Source organism: Pristis pectinata, chromosome 4, assembly GCF_009764475.1.
Source record: "Pristis pectinata isolate sPriPec2 chromosome 4, sPriPec2.1.pri, whole genome shotgun sequence".
Classification (NCBI taxonomy): Eukaryota; Metazoa; Chordata; class Chondrichthyes; order Rhinopristiformes; family Pristidae; genus Pristis; species Pristis pectinata.
In genome coordinates this window covers 12,743,554-12,761,898 of record NC_067408.1, presented here as the reverse complement: position 1 = coordinate 12,761,898, position 18,345 = coordinate 12,743,554, and the positions used below count along the sequence as shown (strand labels likewise).

Below are 18,345 nucleotides of genomic sequence, written 5' to 3'. Positions count from 1 at the left end.
GACAAAGAGAATAAAAACAATGACGTGGGAGTAATTTGCTATTGCATCTCTTTACATCAGAAAGCAACTTTATAAATTTGTTGCAGAAATTAATATTGTCAGATATGGGAGCTCTCCAACAGGAGTCAATGTACTTACAATATTTGAAGGCTGGTTAGCAGATGATGTACCATGTCTGTGTCCTGTGATAATTGCAAAAATCACATTTAGAGGATGACACTGGCATACAGTATGCACTGACAAAAACTGAGAAATGGGTTACTAATGTCCTAAACACATTGAACTCAGAAAAACAAAGGAAATGAATATTTGACAGTGAAAATCATGAACATCACTGAACCATAATCTCCTTTGTGTTTTCACCAGTGTTTATTTTCCCTCTGTGTAATGACGTTTTGATTCTCAAAATGGTACCATTGTCACTGCATTTCCCTGCCTGGTAGGTTGAGGTGCTTTACTATTATTTTTTTTTAATTCTGTATGGTTTCCGCTTGGGTCAGATCTTGTGCATGATCTGTACTTTCTTCAGTTCATCGTAAATCGGGAATTTCACATGGGTTGTGTCAATGGGTATCCTGAGGTTGGTGGTAAAACAAATGTGTGTTTAGGCAGTGTCTGAAAGAATCTCAGAACATCCCAAAATACTCCACAGTGATTAAGTGCTTCTGAATTGTGGTCATTCTTGTAATGAAAGAAGCCCAGCAGTCAAATTGGCAAAGCAAGCTTCCACAAATAGTTATATGAGAATGACCATATACTCCATATATCCACTTAATGGTGTGTTAAATGTGTGCCCAAACATCAAATTTGAAGTCACCACACAAATTGTGAAACTGAGACATCTTTGCTTTAAGAAAGTGATTTACCCTCACTTTTACTAAATGATGAATAATGTACGTCTTCAGAATCAGATTTATTATCACTGACATGTCATGAAATTTGATGTTTTGCAGCAGAAATACAGTGCAAGACGTAAAGACATGAAAATTACTCCAAGTTACAAAAATAAACAAATAGTGCAAAAGAGGAATAACAAGTTAGTGCTCATGGGTCCATGGACCATTCAGAAATCTGATGGCGGAGGGGAAGAAGCTGTTTCTGAAACATTGAGTGTGGGTCTTCAGGCTCCTGTACCTCCTCCCCGATGGTAGTAGCAGGAAGAGGGCATGTCCCAGGTATATTTTGGAAAAAAGATACCATTATTACATACTGCCTTATATGTGCACACAGCCGCTTGCTAGGAAGACATCTCCAAAGTCACTTGCACGCTGACTTATGGAGATAGAGCCAAAACAAGTGGGGTCAGATAGATAGGAAAAAATGGGGAGGGATCACTGATCTTTGGGGGGGGGGCTGTAGGGTGGGGTGGGGGGGGATGGGTTTAATGATGCATGGATCTCCTGAGAGAAACCCTCCAGAGTATGGAGCGGGCAGTTTAACTCCTGTGCTGTGTGGTTCCAAGTTACTGTGATCAGCAATATCATAGAGTCATACATTCGAAAGGTCTGTGAACTGTAATTATCCATAAGCAGTTCACAGAAGTCCCAATGTGTGTTAAGGGCTGCTAGGCACAAAGATTAACAGAAAAAAAATTTACAGATGATTTTCTACACATAATAGTATCTTGAGGCACCTTAGATTAGGCAGGTTTTACTATTTTCAAAATGATTATTCTCCTTGGTGAAATGTGTGTTAATAACATGGGCTTTAAATTATGGCCTTTGATCCAATTTCTTGTAAATAATATGCACATTTTACATAATATTATTACATAATAATATTACATGTGTAAAATGCTTCAGGGAAAATACAAGTGTTTGGGGTGAATTATGACAGGAACTGCACCAGGAAGAGTGCAATACCGATAAAAATGAGAACAAATGCTTGCTGTGTACTCTTTAAGACATGAAAAGTGCAAATAGATTTCTCTGAACCAAATTTCTAGGCCTTTTACTTAGTTAAGTTAATTGGTACATGGATAGGACATTAAGCATAAATCCCTTTCACTATTTCACAATTAAGCTGTGGTATCTTTTATATACCTCACACAAATGGTGCCTTGGTTTAACCTCTGACCTGAAAGACAGCACCACCAATTAATGCCCTACTGGGTTGTAACATCAGCCCAGATGTCAGTGTTCAGATCTCTGGAGGAGGAGTTGAATCCTCAGAAGGCTGGACTACTAAGCCTCAGCTGTCTGACCCATTGTGGATCAATGGGCAGAGTGAAGAGCTTTATTTCAGGACTGCCTGATGCTGTTATAAGGTGACCAAAGACAACAGGGTTTCAGACCCAGTACTAATAAAATTTAACTTGATAAGAAAAATACTGAAAAAAAAGTTGGGAAAAAAGCCTTTATACAACCTGATGCATTTCTCTGGAAGGAGATGGATCCATAATGAATATCCTCCTGTGTGTCTGGAGAGATGAGATAGAAACAAAGAATTTGCTTTCATATGTGGAGGCCTTAAAGCAAAGTAAATAATGGATTACTTCTGAAGTGGAAACATCTGTTAGATGAGTAACGTTATTAATATTTCAAGTGTAAATTAAATAACTTATCAGTTATGTTGCTAACAGTAGAAGGGCAGGCGCAGTAGTGTAGCAGTTAGCATAATGCTATAACAGCGCCAGTGACCCGGGTTCGATTCCAGCCACTGTCTGTAAGAAGTTTGTACTTTATCCCCGTGACTGCGTGGGTTTCCTCCAGGTGCTCCGGTTTCCTCTCACATTCCAAATGGGTTAGGAAGTTGTGGGCAAGCTATGTTGGCGCCAGAAGCGTGGCGACACTTGCGGGCTGCCCCCAGAACACTCTGTGCAAAAGATGCATTTCACTGTGTGTTTCGATGTAAATGTGACTAATAGAAGATATCTTAAGAATTTTCATCAGGCCACCTCCCTGCTCTCCTTCCAAACATCTTCAGTTTACTAGCAAAACTGGTCTCAACCAAAAAACAGCACTTTTGTAGCCTCCATGAAGCATCAGTCTAGATTACACTAAGGTCTTAATTGGGTATTGAAACCACAGCCTTCTGTTTCCAAAGCAAAGGTGTTGCCAGATTAACTGTTGTGTAACATTACAGATAGCATGGTTTCGGATTTATTAAACAGTGCAAATCAAGAACGTGGCTAACTCATGTTTTTGTTTCCAATATTATTCTCTTTTCTCCCACCTCCTCTTCCTCTGTTTCTACAAGGAGCGACAGCCTCCAGTATATAACCTAATGTTACCTGTCCCTTTGTGAACCTGGATAGCAAGTGTTGAAAAGGTGTGTGGACCTAACATCTACACTTGTTACTACAGGTTTACTTTATTTTGGTGATTCATATTATTTTTAAGCACGTCACAGTTGGGAGAGTTGAGGAGCCCAGAAAGATAAGTGGTGTCAGAGTGAGGACAGGAAGTGAAATGAGTGAGTGAACTGTAGAATAGACAAGTTTGTTCCACTTGACAGGGATATGGGGCTTGATAACAATGATCCTTGCCATGAGGAATACCTTAACAGCATCCAGCACATCAAGACACTTACAACTTGTACACTGGTACTTGGCTTCATGCTGAGAATGTTCCCAGGAATGAAAGCACCAGTGGAATCAGAGGTTATTCTGGTACTATCTGTGGAGAGATGCATTACTAATGGTGCTGGTGTGTTGGGAACTTGGTGAGAGTCTTTTCCCACTCCATTGCTACATGGTACTGTGCAGGGAACCTGGTTGTGGGCTCAGCCCTCTGCTGGTGCTCCTGCAGCTGTGAAGTGGTTAAAGGCATACATCACTGCATGGCTAGGTGTGGAGCGAGTCAGAGACAACGTACAACAGCTCCCTGCGAGCGCTGATGTTGGCCCCATTCAGATGTGGAACTCAGAGCTGCACCCTGGTCAGTATGGAGAGTGAGAGACATGACTGGGGACTAGCTCCACGTGTTGACAGATTGCTCAGATCCTGCGGTCTCACTCATCACCTCTTTCCAGATATGTTGGAAACTGTTGACGACTCCTCTTTATTTGGCTGCACAGCTCTCCCCATTGTAACAAACTCAGTAGTGATCATCGGAGATGAGGGGGACAGTAATTTCCACCACATCCAACAGGTGGTGATAAGAGATCAATGGATCCAGTTAGTTGTCAACATAAGTTCCACTCTAGGGTGCAGCCTTGAGCTTCCCATATCTCAGTACAGGGCAGATGAAACAGCCCACCTAACACCAACCCTCACAGGGAGCCTCTACACCCCGAGCCCTGGGTGACTCATTGCTGTCAGGGAGTCAGCAAAGGGCAGGGATTCAGACCAGTCTCCTGGAACCCAACACAAGCAGCAGCAGGGAGGTTCTTACACAATTGTAACCACACGCAGCCTGAGAACGCATCTTGTTTTAAAGTACAGGGTGGTGCATAGCTTTAAGTGTTATGATTGGAGGACCAAGAGGGCTAGTGATTCAGTGAACTGCTGGGGAGGGCTAAGTGGGGTACCAGTCTTCTGTGACTTTTACTTCATTTGTGGTGCTGCACACAATCACACAGAAGGCCAATTCCTATCCATGCAATACATTGCATAATGTGTGCAGAAAAATATTACATCCTTTGTGGCTTGAAATCCTCCAGAGAGCCCTGTTTATACATGCAGGACTTTGAGGACCACTGTCTCAGTTTTTCATTGTGTACTTGTAGAGCTTTCAGTGGAGTTAACTTGAACCAGACTTTTCACTCTTTGAAATCTGACTTAACACTCCCTCCACAGAGATCTCGTTACCTTCTTGTCTTGGCTCCCAATTGACAGTTGAATATTCGGCAAAATGACTTGTCTCAGGGTCTGGTGTCTTGTTAGGGTCTGGTGTCTTGTTAGCACCTGGAAAATAAATGTTTCTATTTAAATTGTTAACCTAGTCAGAAATGTGGGATCAGTTCTGGACAAAACAATACTGTCTAATATGGGATGTTCACACAGTAGTTAATTTTTTTGCTTTAAACTTTTACAATGATTTTAAAAGCACTGAAGTGCTGCTGAAGTGTGTTGAATGGTCGATGATCTCATGCAATGAATGGTCACTTTGGGAGGGTCAGTGCTGTGGACTCATTATGTAGCTGTCAATTGAGTTGTAAAAACAAAGAGGGATTTAAACTCGAGCAATCTGTTGTTACCTGTTATGGTTTCTTAATGTTTGTTGATTCATCACACTTCTAGACCATCAGGAATGGAGGCAAGGCCTACAGTTGGATGAGGAAGGTTTGGAGGGACCCAAGGGAAGATAAACTCCAGAGAGGGCTGTTGGTTTGATCAGTGTGTCTCTACTTTTTATTCCATTACTCTGATTGCAAACCAATGAAGTACAGAATGGTTAAACTCACCAGAAAAAGAGGCTTGTATAATGGATCACCATTACAAATGCATATTTAACTAAAGACTAAAAATCACTCAGAATTAACCTTTACTAATCTGTAGGACTTTGACCGAAAAATTAGAATAGAATTGTTATCTCCATGAAATCTGACAGCATTTTTGATGATAATACATAAAGATGTGGAATATAATGTATCTACCTACCTCTATTCTTTGACTTCCTGCTTACAGACATATATTCAGCATTATGACTGGTCTCAGGTATTTGTTTCTCATTACCTCCTGGGAAAAAAAAATTTTGATTAAGCATTTAAAAGGACTATTTTCAAAGAGCTATAGTAGGTATTTTTAGAAAAAGTGTCCTGTTACTATTGACATCTAGGATAATCAGGAACATGGACTCATTCCTCATTTGAAAGAAGACATTGTTGTCTGAAAGCATTGCCTAAAAACATTGCTCTTGGTAAGTTAAATCTTTGGCTCTAGTTGAGATTAGTTATGACATTTGCTGGAGGAATTTAGTGGTGGGATCATGATATCCCAAAAAAATGAGGGGGAAAGTGCAATGGGATAAATATAGAGCTATTACTTTCATCATTAGTGAAGAACCACAGCAAACAAGGTGTGCTAAACATGTGCAGACTGTTAAGTATCATGGTTTCTCAATGTTTATAGAGATTGAAGATAAGAATATGACATGTCACTTATACAAAATCTGATAATTAATGGAAGTACATCAAATCCTGAGTTAATAACAAATGCATTCTACAGCTGAGTTATTACAGGATAAAAGCACAACAGTGTAATCAGTAAAGAGGAGACAGAACTGCCGTAAGCAAATGGAACACACTTGCAAAATCCCAGTAATGCATAATTTTTCATCACCTTGATGATGGATTTCATTGGTACTTGAATAAAGGTGAGATTCATCTTGTACGTTTCCCTCTGATTGCTTCTGCTTTCCCAAACCTGGCCAGACAAAGGAGACCTCTTAAAATGCATTTAACTTTTCTTTTAGTATCATACATTCAACAGTACAAACTCAAATTGCCAATTAGCTGAGATCCTTTACAAGTATAACAGAAATTATGACTATGTACAGTTAATGTTTTTGAACTCACGGCATACAAGACTTGGTGATTTGTTTGCCATCCAACTGTTTGCAACTGAATATTTATTCATGTTCAACACCCGCTTCAGGCAATGGGCACATAATCTAGTTTGGTGAAGGGACAATGCCACTGTCATAGCTAACTGAACATTAAACTGGGACTATGAGGTTTGATCAGAAGGCACAAGTTCAAATCCCACATGGCAAATTGAAAATTTGAAATTAGTTTTAAAAAATTCTGAATAAGATAAGATATTTTTTTATTAGTGACATGTACATCGAAACACAATGAAATGAATCTTTTTGCGCAGTGTGTTCTGGAGGCAGCCCGCAAGTGTCGCCACTCTTCTGGCGCCAACATAGCATGCCCACAACTTCCTAAACTGTACGCCTTTGGAATGTGGGAAAAAACCAGAGCACCCGGAGGAAACCCACACAGACACAGGGAGAACGTACAAACTCCTTACAGACAGCAGCCGGAATTGAACCTGAATTGCTGGTGCTGTAATAGCGTTACACTAACCGCTATACTACTGTGCCTGCCCTGCACTACCGTTCCTACTGACATGAGCAACAATAATTGTGAAACTATCAGGTTGTTGTAAAACACAACTGGTTCACTGACGCCCTTCACGGAAGCAAGAACATCCTTACTCAATCTGACTCCACATTAACCTAATTAATTTTTGTCTCTCTTCTGGAGTGACCTAGTGTGGCACTCATTCGTATTACTGAGCAACTGGCAATGTGCAATAAATATTGGTCTTGCCAATAAGTCCTGAATCATGAATTATTTTACAGTAATTACTTTAAAATAATTCATGATTCAGGACTCTGTTTCTTCACACATGACATGATACATTACTTATTTCCTTGTCCAAGATCTTGGGAGTATATATTTGTAAGCAGTGGAAGACTGTGGAATATAGTGTTGGATTACTCATCTGTGATTTACAGACTATGAGCGGCATAGTCAAGTCTGAGTTCTCAATGCATTATCATAAATACATACACAATGATTAGAGGCACTTCTCCGAGAAAGGGTGAAAACAGAAGGAAACTAGCTTGGTTCAGTGTACATGGTTGCAGTGAACTGATGGTACTGCATGGTACGACTTTACTGCATTATAGACATGCTGCTAAGTTGATAGTTATTCTAGATGTTAAAGCTGTTTGTTTATATCTTTACTTCTGTCCAATCACCCATGCTCGAAAGAACAAAAATCCACAGATGCTACTTTGTAGATTGGAAGAAAATCTAAGCACATAATTGAGACCAACTTCCCACTGCCACATTGTGGGATTGCTGCAGCACTGGAGGTACCAGCTGGTCAGAGATCAGCATTGTGATTACTTGTTAAACTAAGGCCCTTATGCCCTCTCAGTTGGACACAAGGTTCTGTGGCACCAATTACAGAAGAGTAGTGGAGATATCCTGGTCTCCTGGCCAATATTTAACTCTCAGACAACAGGAGCTTGTGTGCGCAAATTGGTGACCATATTTCCTACGTCACAACACTGACTGTGCATCAACAAGCACTTCAGACATATACAGTTGGTATTGGCTTACTCAGAGGATGGTGACAGTCACTACGTGGTCAGACCACAGCAGAAAAGCACCTGAAATCTTACAGGAGTTACCTTATGACTACATAGTCATAGTACCCACTGCATGTGACAATGTTTTAGCAAATCAATAAAGAAAAAATGTCATTGTTAGTTTTTGAAATCATGTGTTGCATTAAGGATGTTTCATGCACCTTACCTGTAAGCTTACACTTTCTTAAACACAACACCATTACCAGAATAATGATGAGGAGAAGAGCCAGACTCCCGATAATTACAACAGTGGTGTGTTTAAATTTGTAATCCTCTGTCAAAACAATAAGCACAGATTTCACATTTAGTTTATAGATTAAACTGACATCATTCAAAAGCTCTTCCAATGACCCAGTATTAACAACATTGACTAGTTTACAGTTAACCTAAGAGCTCAGAGCTTCTGGGTTTAATTCCTGATCCAGGTTAACTAACCTCACTCAAGAAGGTTGAAGAGCTACAACTGTCCTCAGTACCCATAACTGTCCTCAGTACCCATCAGTCAGAGACAGGAAACAAATCACACAGGGTTCTAGTTCCTGGTTTCAACCAGGTGTCCCTCTGGCAGGAGATGTGTGCAGATGGAAAGTCAGTGAAAGATCCGATTCAGTTGCGAGGCTTCCCACTGTACAGTGGATGAATGGGTTTATACTGGAAGTGGCTGAATGGGAACTGCACACAATAGGGTGGATATTGGCCAAGGACTTTAATCCCCTCTAAACAGGAGCATGAAAATTATAAATGATGCAAACATTCAGCAGATCAGGCAGCACCCATGGAAAGAGAAACTGAGTTAAAGTTTCAGGTCTAAGAACCTTCCTCAGGCTCTAAGGAAGGTCTAACAGAAGCAGGCAGCGGTTGGCCACAGACCATGGAGGTCAGAGTTCAACATGTCTGATGAGGACTATGAGAGGGGAGCAGACATGAGAAAGCTTCTGCCTGATTGACAGCATGGAAGAGATGTCGAAGAGTGTCAGGGATCCCATCTCTAACCTCTCTCATGACTTTCTGCAGAGCCAGGAGCACAGATTTCCAATCCTGGAAGAGGGGACACAGGGAGAGTGGGTGTGGTCTCTCCCTTGGTGCGGTGGCTGATGGAGCAGGCTCTGAGGCACAGGCAGAGGCCAACCAAAGTTTTCATTCCTCAGTGGACTCTCAGCCCACTGCAATCAGAGCACTGTTGTAGTCACCCAAGGGCAGACTGCTGTTCTCCAGCAGTGCATAGACCACTACAGCACATTACAGGCCCTTCGGCCCACAATGCTGTGCCAACATTTTATCCTGCTCTAAGATCTATCTAACCCTTCCCTCCCACATAGCCCCCTATTTTTCTATCATTCATGTGTCTATCTAAGACTCTCTTAAATGTCCCTAATGTATCTGCCCCCACAATCTCTGCAGGTAGTGCATTCCATGCACCCAGCACTGTGTAAAAAACTTACCCCTGACATCCCCCTTATACCTTCCTCCAATCACCTTAAAATTATGTCCCCTTGTGTTAGCCATTGTCACCCTGGGGAAAAGTCTCTGACTGTCCACTCGATCTATGCCTCTTATCATCTTGTACACCTCTATCAAGTCACCTCTCATCCTCCTCCTCTCCAAAGAGAAAAGCTGTAGCTCACTCAACCCATGCTCTCCAATCCAGTCAATATCCTGGTAAATCTCCTCTGCACCCTCTCTAAGGCTTCCACATCCTTTCTGACCAGAACTGAACACAATACTCCAAGTGTGGTCTGACCAGAGTTCTATAGAGCTGCAACATCACCTAACGGCTCTTGAACTCAATATCCCGACTAATGAAGGCCAACCCTCCATACGCCTTCTTAACAACCCTATGGACGTGCGCGGTAACCTTGAGGGATCTAGTGGACATGGACCTACCTACCTAGAGCACACAGTTACTATCAGGGAGCAGGCTGCTGCCATCAGAGAGTTGATCACATGTGTTGGTGGGGGACTGGAGGCATTGATGGCAATGGTACAACAAAAGTAACATCAGATATACAGTCAATTGATGTCCATTCTAGGAGAGTCCCAGTGACATTATGGAACTAGAAAACGCCAACTTCTCTCAGAATATCAGCAGGTTCTTCCCAACTTTGGCTCTCCAGTAAAGCCTTTCCTTGTGTCCCACAGCCAGCTATCCAAGACTCAGGCACCATCCGGACCCATAAGCCTGCAGTTGCCTGACACACCCATCTACAGCTGCAGTCACTGAAAGTGCAAAACCTTCCAACAGCCACACTGTATCCCCTGGGAAGAAAGGGGATAGTGAACGGCAGAGAAGCAGTAAGACTAGTAAGGCAAACAGTAACACTGTTATTGACAGATGGCAGAGAGAATGGTTAATACAATTGTATAGTTAGTTTAATTTGATATTAATATAAAAAATGTTGATTATATTTGCAGTACACCAAAAGGGGGGTGTAATCCAGTTTCTAAGCAAAAGCATCATATTTTTCATCATTGTCTGAGAATGCTTCTGGGGAGGATTTAATATTTAGAAGTATTCTTGCAAACTTGTGATGGACTCCAGAGAAATAAAAGAACTCTCTAGGATTGAGATCTAATCACATTCAGACATTAGAGCTTATCAGAATAAAAGATCAACAAGTGACAAAATCTTTCTGTGGAGATCACAAACAGCCATAACTGAGACACTTACTTTTCACCTTCAGACAATACGGAATTAAAATCTTGGGTGTGTTTTGATGAAACAAACCACATTTCCACTTCCTTCTTTCTCCATCAGCTTTCGGAATAATCAGCTGTAAAGATTTCTCTTCCTGCCTTTGCTCCATAAATGTTTCCGCTTCCACAGTTTTGTCATCACCATTGATCCAAACCAGTCTCATTGGTCCAGTGACGTCAGACACAGAGCAGGTCAGGGTGACGGTGTCTCCCTCAGTCACTACATCAGATGGCTCAGCTGTGACTGTGGAAATGAGAAATTCAATGAGATTTTAAACAGCAGCTAGCATTTCCATTCAATTGTGTTGTTTTTATTTCCCTCAATATCTGATATGTGCATGGCTAACACAAAGGCTCACTGCCATTGTGTGTAAAATTACATTACACAATTTGCGTTTTCACAATCTTTTACAAGTTTCAAAAATATTGCTCAATAAACACTGCCCCAAACACTGTCCTTGCCCGCAGTGCTGGTCACAACTGTCCTCTGCTACCAGGGATGAATGAACCTTATTTGGGAATTCTATTGATGACATTCATTCTTGAGCCTTCAGGGAGGCTTCAAAAATTCAACTGGGACTTTTGGGGCAAAGAAACTCTGGGGCTGTTTTAAGAGGTTTTGAATGATTTTTTTGAAACCTAAAAACTAAAGCTTCAACATAGCATAGTTTAAGACAGTGTCTTTGTGCGCAACACTAACCAATTTTTGTGAAAATTAAATTATAAATATAAATCAGCGATTGACAGCATGGATCACCAACTCCACCCAACTTTTGTCCCAGTTTCCTGTGTGTACCAGTACGTAACACATTGAGGACCCCAGAAATGTACCCTGGATTTTCACTGGGGTTGGTGGTCTGAGGGGCTGCAGCTCAGTCCTACCAGAGAAAGTTTCCAACCCACCTGTGAGATCTGCTTTTGCAAGACTTAAGGGGACCCTCCCTGAGCAGGTCCCAGGCCAGGAATGGGAACCAGGTGCAGGTGGGTCCCTCAGTTTCTTTGCTTAATGGCTCCCATTTGGCCCCTTTTCCATCCCATCACAGGTCCAACCTCCATCCTCATCCCACCCCAATCCCAGATCATGACTCACACCATCTAGAATCCCACACACTCATCACTCAATGGCTCCTCCACCTATCAATCATATGATTAGACCCCGCACACCAATTAATGGACATCACCCACACCCAACGATCTCCTGAACCCCTCCACCTCCTACTAACACTGATTTGTAGGCATATGACCCTCACCTCGAGACCACTTACCAACCACCCCACCATGTTTTCCTTGTGCTTCAAATTCAGGACAATCACAGGCAGTGGAATGGCACAGGGATCTAAAATATTTACTCTCGTGACCAACCCATTTCCAAGTGTGTGAATCAAATATCACCACCTTATCACTAGTATAAAGAATATTTCAATGTGTGGCCTGGTTTAGGGCAGATCTTGTGTTCAATAAAATGCAAGTACATTTGAGCAGAAGTTCTGGAGGAAAATGAACACAGCAAAATAGGGAAATATTCAGGGAGATTTACACAGAGATTGCACTCTACACTTCAGTGACTTCATCATTAAGATCAGTGGCAATGTTCTGTCTCCTACCTTTAACTGTGATTAGTTCAATGGTCACATGTTTATACGATCCCGTAGAACACGTGTAAACTCCGGCATCGTCAAACCACACGGGGACAATCCTCACACTGAAATTCTTGCCATTCAGATTTCCCACTGTGGTTCTCAGTCGATTCCCAAAATAGCTCCTGTTGACATTGATAGGTTTGGATATGCAAGCAGAAGCTATCTCCTCCTCTTGATTCTGGAAATGTTGTGACCTCCAAGTCCATTTGGTTTTAGTGAATGAAGAAAAAGCTTCACAAATCAGGTCGAGTTCACTGTGATTTGTATCTGACCGATAAACTGTGTACATCTTTGTGTGTAAATCTGCAAGAGAGGGACAGGGAACAAAATTAGATTTTTTACAGATGTTCCAAGTTCCCACAGGGACAAACACCCGGCTCCTGGGATGTCAGCTGGGAGGGCCGCACTGGGGCAGGGATGTCGGCTGGGAGCTGGAATATACCAACTGCTGGCCCAGGTGCCTACAGTTCAAATGCCTGGCTATGCAACAAAGCCCATCTTCCCTAAACACGGACAGACCCCACTGATGTTGGAGGTACAGCCTGCCATACTATTTCGACAATCTGTTATGAAATACTTCTCATTCATTTGGCACCACAGCAGGCACTTAAACAGAGATAAAGATACCAGAAAACATTATTGAACAGCAAAGACATCCCCAAATGTAAGATATTCAGAGCACTTGAGTTAGTGACCAGCAGCACTGAATCCAGGAAAATGCCTCAGCCAAGAACTTAGTCTTGTATCTGCACCTTTAATTAGTACATAGTTCTCTGTTCTGTTATAGACTGGAAGACCATTTGCTTTTCTCCATTGATGGATTTTATTCCCTTTGATTCCTGCAGGTGAATTGAATCCATTGGTTCACCTGGGTGGCTCCATCAATCTCAGTGCCACCATTTTATATTTACATCATGTCCCAGGGTAAAAGCAATGACCACATCCTGCAGTGAAAGCCCATGGTGGAGTCTGTGCTCACTGTACAATATGTGGAAGTTTGATATCAGCAACTATTTCATACTTGCTGCAAGGCAGCTTTGGACTCACCCTGATCCACTTCAACACTTTTGTCTCCAGTGAGGACAATGGAGTCCTTTTCCTGCACTTCCCATGTGTACAGATTGGGATTTCCTGCTCCAATGTGTCGGACCATCAGATAGATGGTGTTATTCAGGTAGATCTGATCGGTGTTGTTGCTCCTGTTCTGCTGAGATGATTCTCTTGGTTTCCAGTGAAGACTGACAGTATCTGGGAGTCTGGAGATGGTGCAGCCGAGGGTTATGTCACTGCCCACCACGGGTCTCTGAGAGTCTGCCTCAACTGCGGAAACAGACACATAACGTGTGGTTGAGTTTCCCACAAGCTGTCTGACCTGCTGCAGGAAGAATTGTCTTTTTCCCACAGACAGTTGGCTGAATGCTGACCAGCTGTGCTCAGTGATGGTGATAAACACCTCCAGGTAGTGACCATCTGTCCCCCTTGGCCTCCTCCTCTCCCTTATCTACCCGCTGTTCCATGGTATTGGGTCAACTTTTCCTTGTGGGCCAACTCATGCAGTGTCAGGTCTTCACAGCCCAGGCAGGTGCCAGTCTGTGGGCTCCAGGGCTGGGAACCCCCTTCAAGTCAGCCCACTTTAAGTAATATACTTCCAACTCTCCCTTGGGCCTTCCACCATCGCTCCACACCCCTGGAGTGAACCCCACCCAGTTTATGATCTTCAGTGCACAACAATTGACTCTCATCCCACTCAGCCTGTGACCCTCACCTAAGCTCCCTGGGCACCAATCTTCAATCTGGAACTCGAGCTCCCACCCTGATTACACACCATCCTCTCTACCAACGAATCCCAGCCCAACTCTCTCTCTGCAGCAGTAAAGCCTAATTTCTCCTCTCATGGTTAGTCACAATTTACATTAATTATTTAGGCTCTGGAATCAAGAAAACAATTTCCAAATTTGGAAGATGATCCCAGAACTGGGAATCTGTCAGCACTGAGGATTCAGTGGAAAATCTCAGGAAGATATTAATAAACTTGCAGAATGAGTAAATAATTGGCAGCACAGTTTACTGTAAGGTGTGAGGATAAAGGAACAGAGGGATCTCAAAGTAGAAGCACAACAATCACTAGAAGTTGCACCTCAGGAAGATCATAATGATATCAAATCGAGCACAAGGGTTTGGTTTTAAGAGGGATGGAATTGAAAAACAGGATAGTTATGCTAAATCTGTTTCACAACCTGTTGGGCCACACTTAGAGTAATTCATACAGATCTGATTGCCAATTATGAAAAGGCTATAGAACCACTGGCGAGGGTACAGAGAGAATTTCAAGGGATGAACCAGAGATATTAATACAGGAGGAGTGGACAGGGTTTGCTTCCACTGGGGAAAAGATGACAGGGGGTGCAGGGAAGTGGGGGTTATGAGGTAGCAGTGGGGTGTATCCTACCAAAGGTTGGCATGTGTGTCATGACAACAACCTTTCCCTCAGTGTCGACAAAACGAAAGAGCTAGTTATTGACTTTAGGAATGGGGGCAGGGTACATACACCTGTCTACATCAATGGTGCTGAGGTTGAGAGCTTCAAGTTCCTGGGAGTGAACATCACCAACAGCCTGTCCTGGTCAAATCACGTAGATGCCACGGCCAAGAAAGCTCACCAGCGTCTCTACTTCCTCAGGAGGCCAAAGAAATTTGGTTTGTCCCCTTTGACACTCACCAACTTTTATCAATGCACCATAGAAAGCATCCTATCTGGATGCATCACGGCTTGCTGCAGCAACTGCTCTGCCCAGGACCACGAGAAACCACAGATTTGTGGACACAGCCCAACACATCACGGAATACAGCCTCCCCTCCTTGGATTCTGTCTATACCTCTCGCTGCCTTGGTGAAGCAGCCAGCATAATCAAAGACCCCACCCACCCGGGTCATTTTCTCTTCTCTCCTTTTCCATCGGGTAGAAGATACAGGAGCCTGAGGGCACGTACCACCAGGCTTAAGGACAGCTTCTACCCCACTGTGATAAGACTATTGAACGGTTCCCTTATACGATGAGATGGACGCTGACCTCATGATCTACCTTGTTGTGACCTTGCACCTTATTGCACTGCACTTTCTCTGTAGCTGTGACGCTTTACTCTTTACTGTTATTATTTTTACCTGCACAACCTCAATGCACTCTACTAACTCAATGTAACTGTAATGAATTGACCTGTACGATCAGTATGCAAGACAAGTTTTTCACTGTACCTCAGTACAAGTGACAATAATAAATCAATACCAATTATGAAGATTTTGGTGGAGTGGATACAGAGAGGATATTTCCACATGTGAGGAAAAGCATCACTGGAAGCCATCAATTGAAGATAGTCATAACGAAATCCATCAGGGAGTTCAAAAGAAAGTTCTTCACCCAAAAAGTGGTGAGAATGTGGAACTTGATAGCAAAACGTTGCAGTTTCAACGGAATATACGTTTACATTGATACAGGAAAAGCATATGGGGGAGAAGGGAATTGAGTAGATAACTGATACAGTGATACCGATACAGAGAAAGTGCAGTGCAATAAGGTGCAAGGTCACAACAAGGTAGATCGTGAGGTCATAGTCCATCTCACTGTATAAGGGAACTTTCTCTGTAGCTGTGACACTTTACTCTGAACTGTTACTGTTTTTACCTGTACTACACCAATGCATTTTGTACTAACTCAATGTAACTGCACTGTGTAATGAATTGACCTGTACGATTGGTTTGTAAGACAAGCTTTTCACTGTACCTCAGTACAAGTGACAATAATAAACCAATATCATTGTATGTGACTGAATTTCCCAGTGAATGGCCCTTAAAAGGGATTTTGTCCCACTGCAAACCACCTGTTAAGCTTAGCTAAACAGACACCTTTCAATATTTGCACGAAAGACTTTTTACCCACCCATCTTTTTTCAGTGAGAGGTCAGGCTGGACCTTGCTGAAGGCTTGTTGATGGGTCCCCAGAGAACCACAGGCTGGCTGCAATGCAACGTCAGCACATTCCGATTTCTGCTCCTGCAACTCAAGGGTGTGGAATGTGTTGCAAGTCAGATGCGATGCATGTGGCCACCGTCTTTGACGTGGTCCAGGAGGTTTCAGTGACTTACTGAGCTGAGACACCAGATATTCTTCATACTTGGCCTATCCAGCTTGGTCATTTGTACGTTAAAAGCAGACTTTGCTGAAGTTTTAGTCTATTTTTTCATATTTCATGGTATATTGATATATTAGTGAATTAATTGTCATTTAAAGAGGTTTTTTTTAATAAATTTATTGGTATTTTAAGTTTGCATCTTCTGAAATGATTTAACAATTCTACAATTATTTAAACTGACTTCAACTGTTTGAAAATTCTTTGGATCATCAGAGTTAAATACAGAGAAACTGAGTTATCAGAGAGAGTCAGGGTGTTGCAGGGAGTGGGGCTCCAACTGTATCATCCGGGTACCTGGTCACCACTCACAAGCTACATCCTTGGCTGTGGAGCCAAGAGTTTGAGCTACTTAGGAACTGCACAGCCACAGATGATTCAGGTGTCTTTGGGGCAAAGGGGAGGGAGGGGGGTAGTGGTGAGTGCAGGTTGCCAGTTAGGCAATTCAACACATTCATTCCAGGCTGGTTATTGGAACTGGAAGATCAGGACAACATGTCAGCCTCATATTTGGAATATTTCATTAATCCTTTCTGGGCTTACCTTTGATCCCAAATATTTCCCACCGTCTCAGGATTTTCCCACTGGGCTGCGTCTGGGTCCAGGTGAACAGTCCCGCAAGTTCAAAGGTGGGATTCCTGACTCTCAGATTAAGGGTACCCCAGTCCGCACTCATCCTCTGGGAGATGCCAGGTATTTTGTTATACTCGTCACTCCATTGTACGGCCCACTGCTGATCTTCTCTGTGAAAAGTGGCCAATTGCTTTGTGGTTTGTTGCCCTGAGTGTGGCTTCCATTCCCAGACAATGGGGCCATTTCCAGGATTGTCCAGCCCCTTCAGTAAAATGTTCCCTTCGTCATGGAAAAAGTAAATATAATTCTTGCTTCCTGCAAGGAGTGAAAAGTTTTAAAATCAGATAACTTCTCAATCCGAACTGTGCAATTAGTAACATAGTAGAGAATGTATCTTCCGTAAGTTTTTAAACTATGTTCAGAAGTGACACAGCACCAGGGTGACGTACTGTCCAGTTGGAAGAGGAATTGTCCCTTTCTCATGGAGACTCTGATTATAATTGGGTTGGGATTTCACAAATCCCAAACTTTCACAAGATACTGTTCTTTATTTGGCTCATTTACTGAAAATTAACATTACCAGGTGTGAAATAATGCATATAAAGATTCAAAGAGAATGGCAGCTTGATTTTGTTTTCTGCAGTAATAAACCAGAACATCACTGATAGTAAAGCATTGAGAACAGGCCTGCTCAACAGGTCAGAATTCAAGGTGAGCAGAGAGTTGTGGGGTTACAACAAGCTCTGATGTGAAAACAAGAGGTGGCTGAACATTCCACAGTTTGGAAATGGGTTGCAAATGAGATTAGAGAAATGAAGTAGTGGAGAGAGATATGGGCTGAGTCTAACGACCAGTCCTTAACATTAAATGGCATTACATCACTGAATCTCCCACCACTAACATCCCAGGGCTCACCATTGACCAGATACCACGGGACAAGCCGCTACATATTGTGGCTACAAGAACAGGTCAGAGGATGGATATCCTTTTGTGAGTGACTAACCCTCTGTCACCCCAAAGACTTTCTACAACCTTCAAGGACAAGTCATGAATGTAATGGAATGCTCTCCACTTGCCTGTTTTTAGTTTAAATACGGTTTTCTTACCCAAAATTAAAGCAGCCTCTGTTATTTCTGCTCTCAGCTTCCTCCTAATTGAAGGACTGTTTAGAATTCTTGAATGTGTATAAGGAAGGCATTTCTTGACC

General features: G+C 42.5%; 1 protein-coding gene across 7 annotated transcripts in view; it reads right to left on the bottom strand.

The window, feature by feature from the left end:
* The window catches only part of LOC127570084 (uncharacterized), a 53,056-nt gene that overhangs the window by 3,963 nt on the left and 30,748 nt on the right, over positions 1-18,345 (bottom strand). For all 7 annotated transcript variants that reach the window (XM_052015355.1, XM_052015360.1, XM_052015356.1 and 4 more), the window contains 10 exons: positions 17,109-17,453; positions 13,430-13,702; positions 12,347-12,685; positions 10,717-10,986; positions 8,215-8,322; positions 6,224-6,307; positions 5,543-5,620; positions 4,751-4,846; positions 2,366-2,419; positions 139-182 (listed from right to left, as the gene is read on the bottom strand). In XM_052015355.1, coding sequence (XP_051871315.1) covers positions 139-182; positions 2,366-2,419; positions 4,751-4,846; positions 5,543-5,620; positions 6,224-6,307; positions 8,215-8,322; positions 10,717-10,986; positions 12,347-12,685; positions 13,430-13,702; positions 17,109-17,453 — 1,691 coding nt within the window. The remainder of the gene's footprint in view (positions 1-138; positions 183-2,365; positions 2,420-4,750; positions 4,847-5,542; positions 5,621-6,223; positions 6,308-8,214; positions 8,323-10,716; positions 10,987-12,346; positions 12,686-13,429; positions 13,703-17,108; positions 17,454-18,345) is intronic.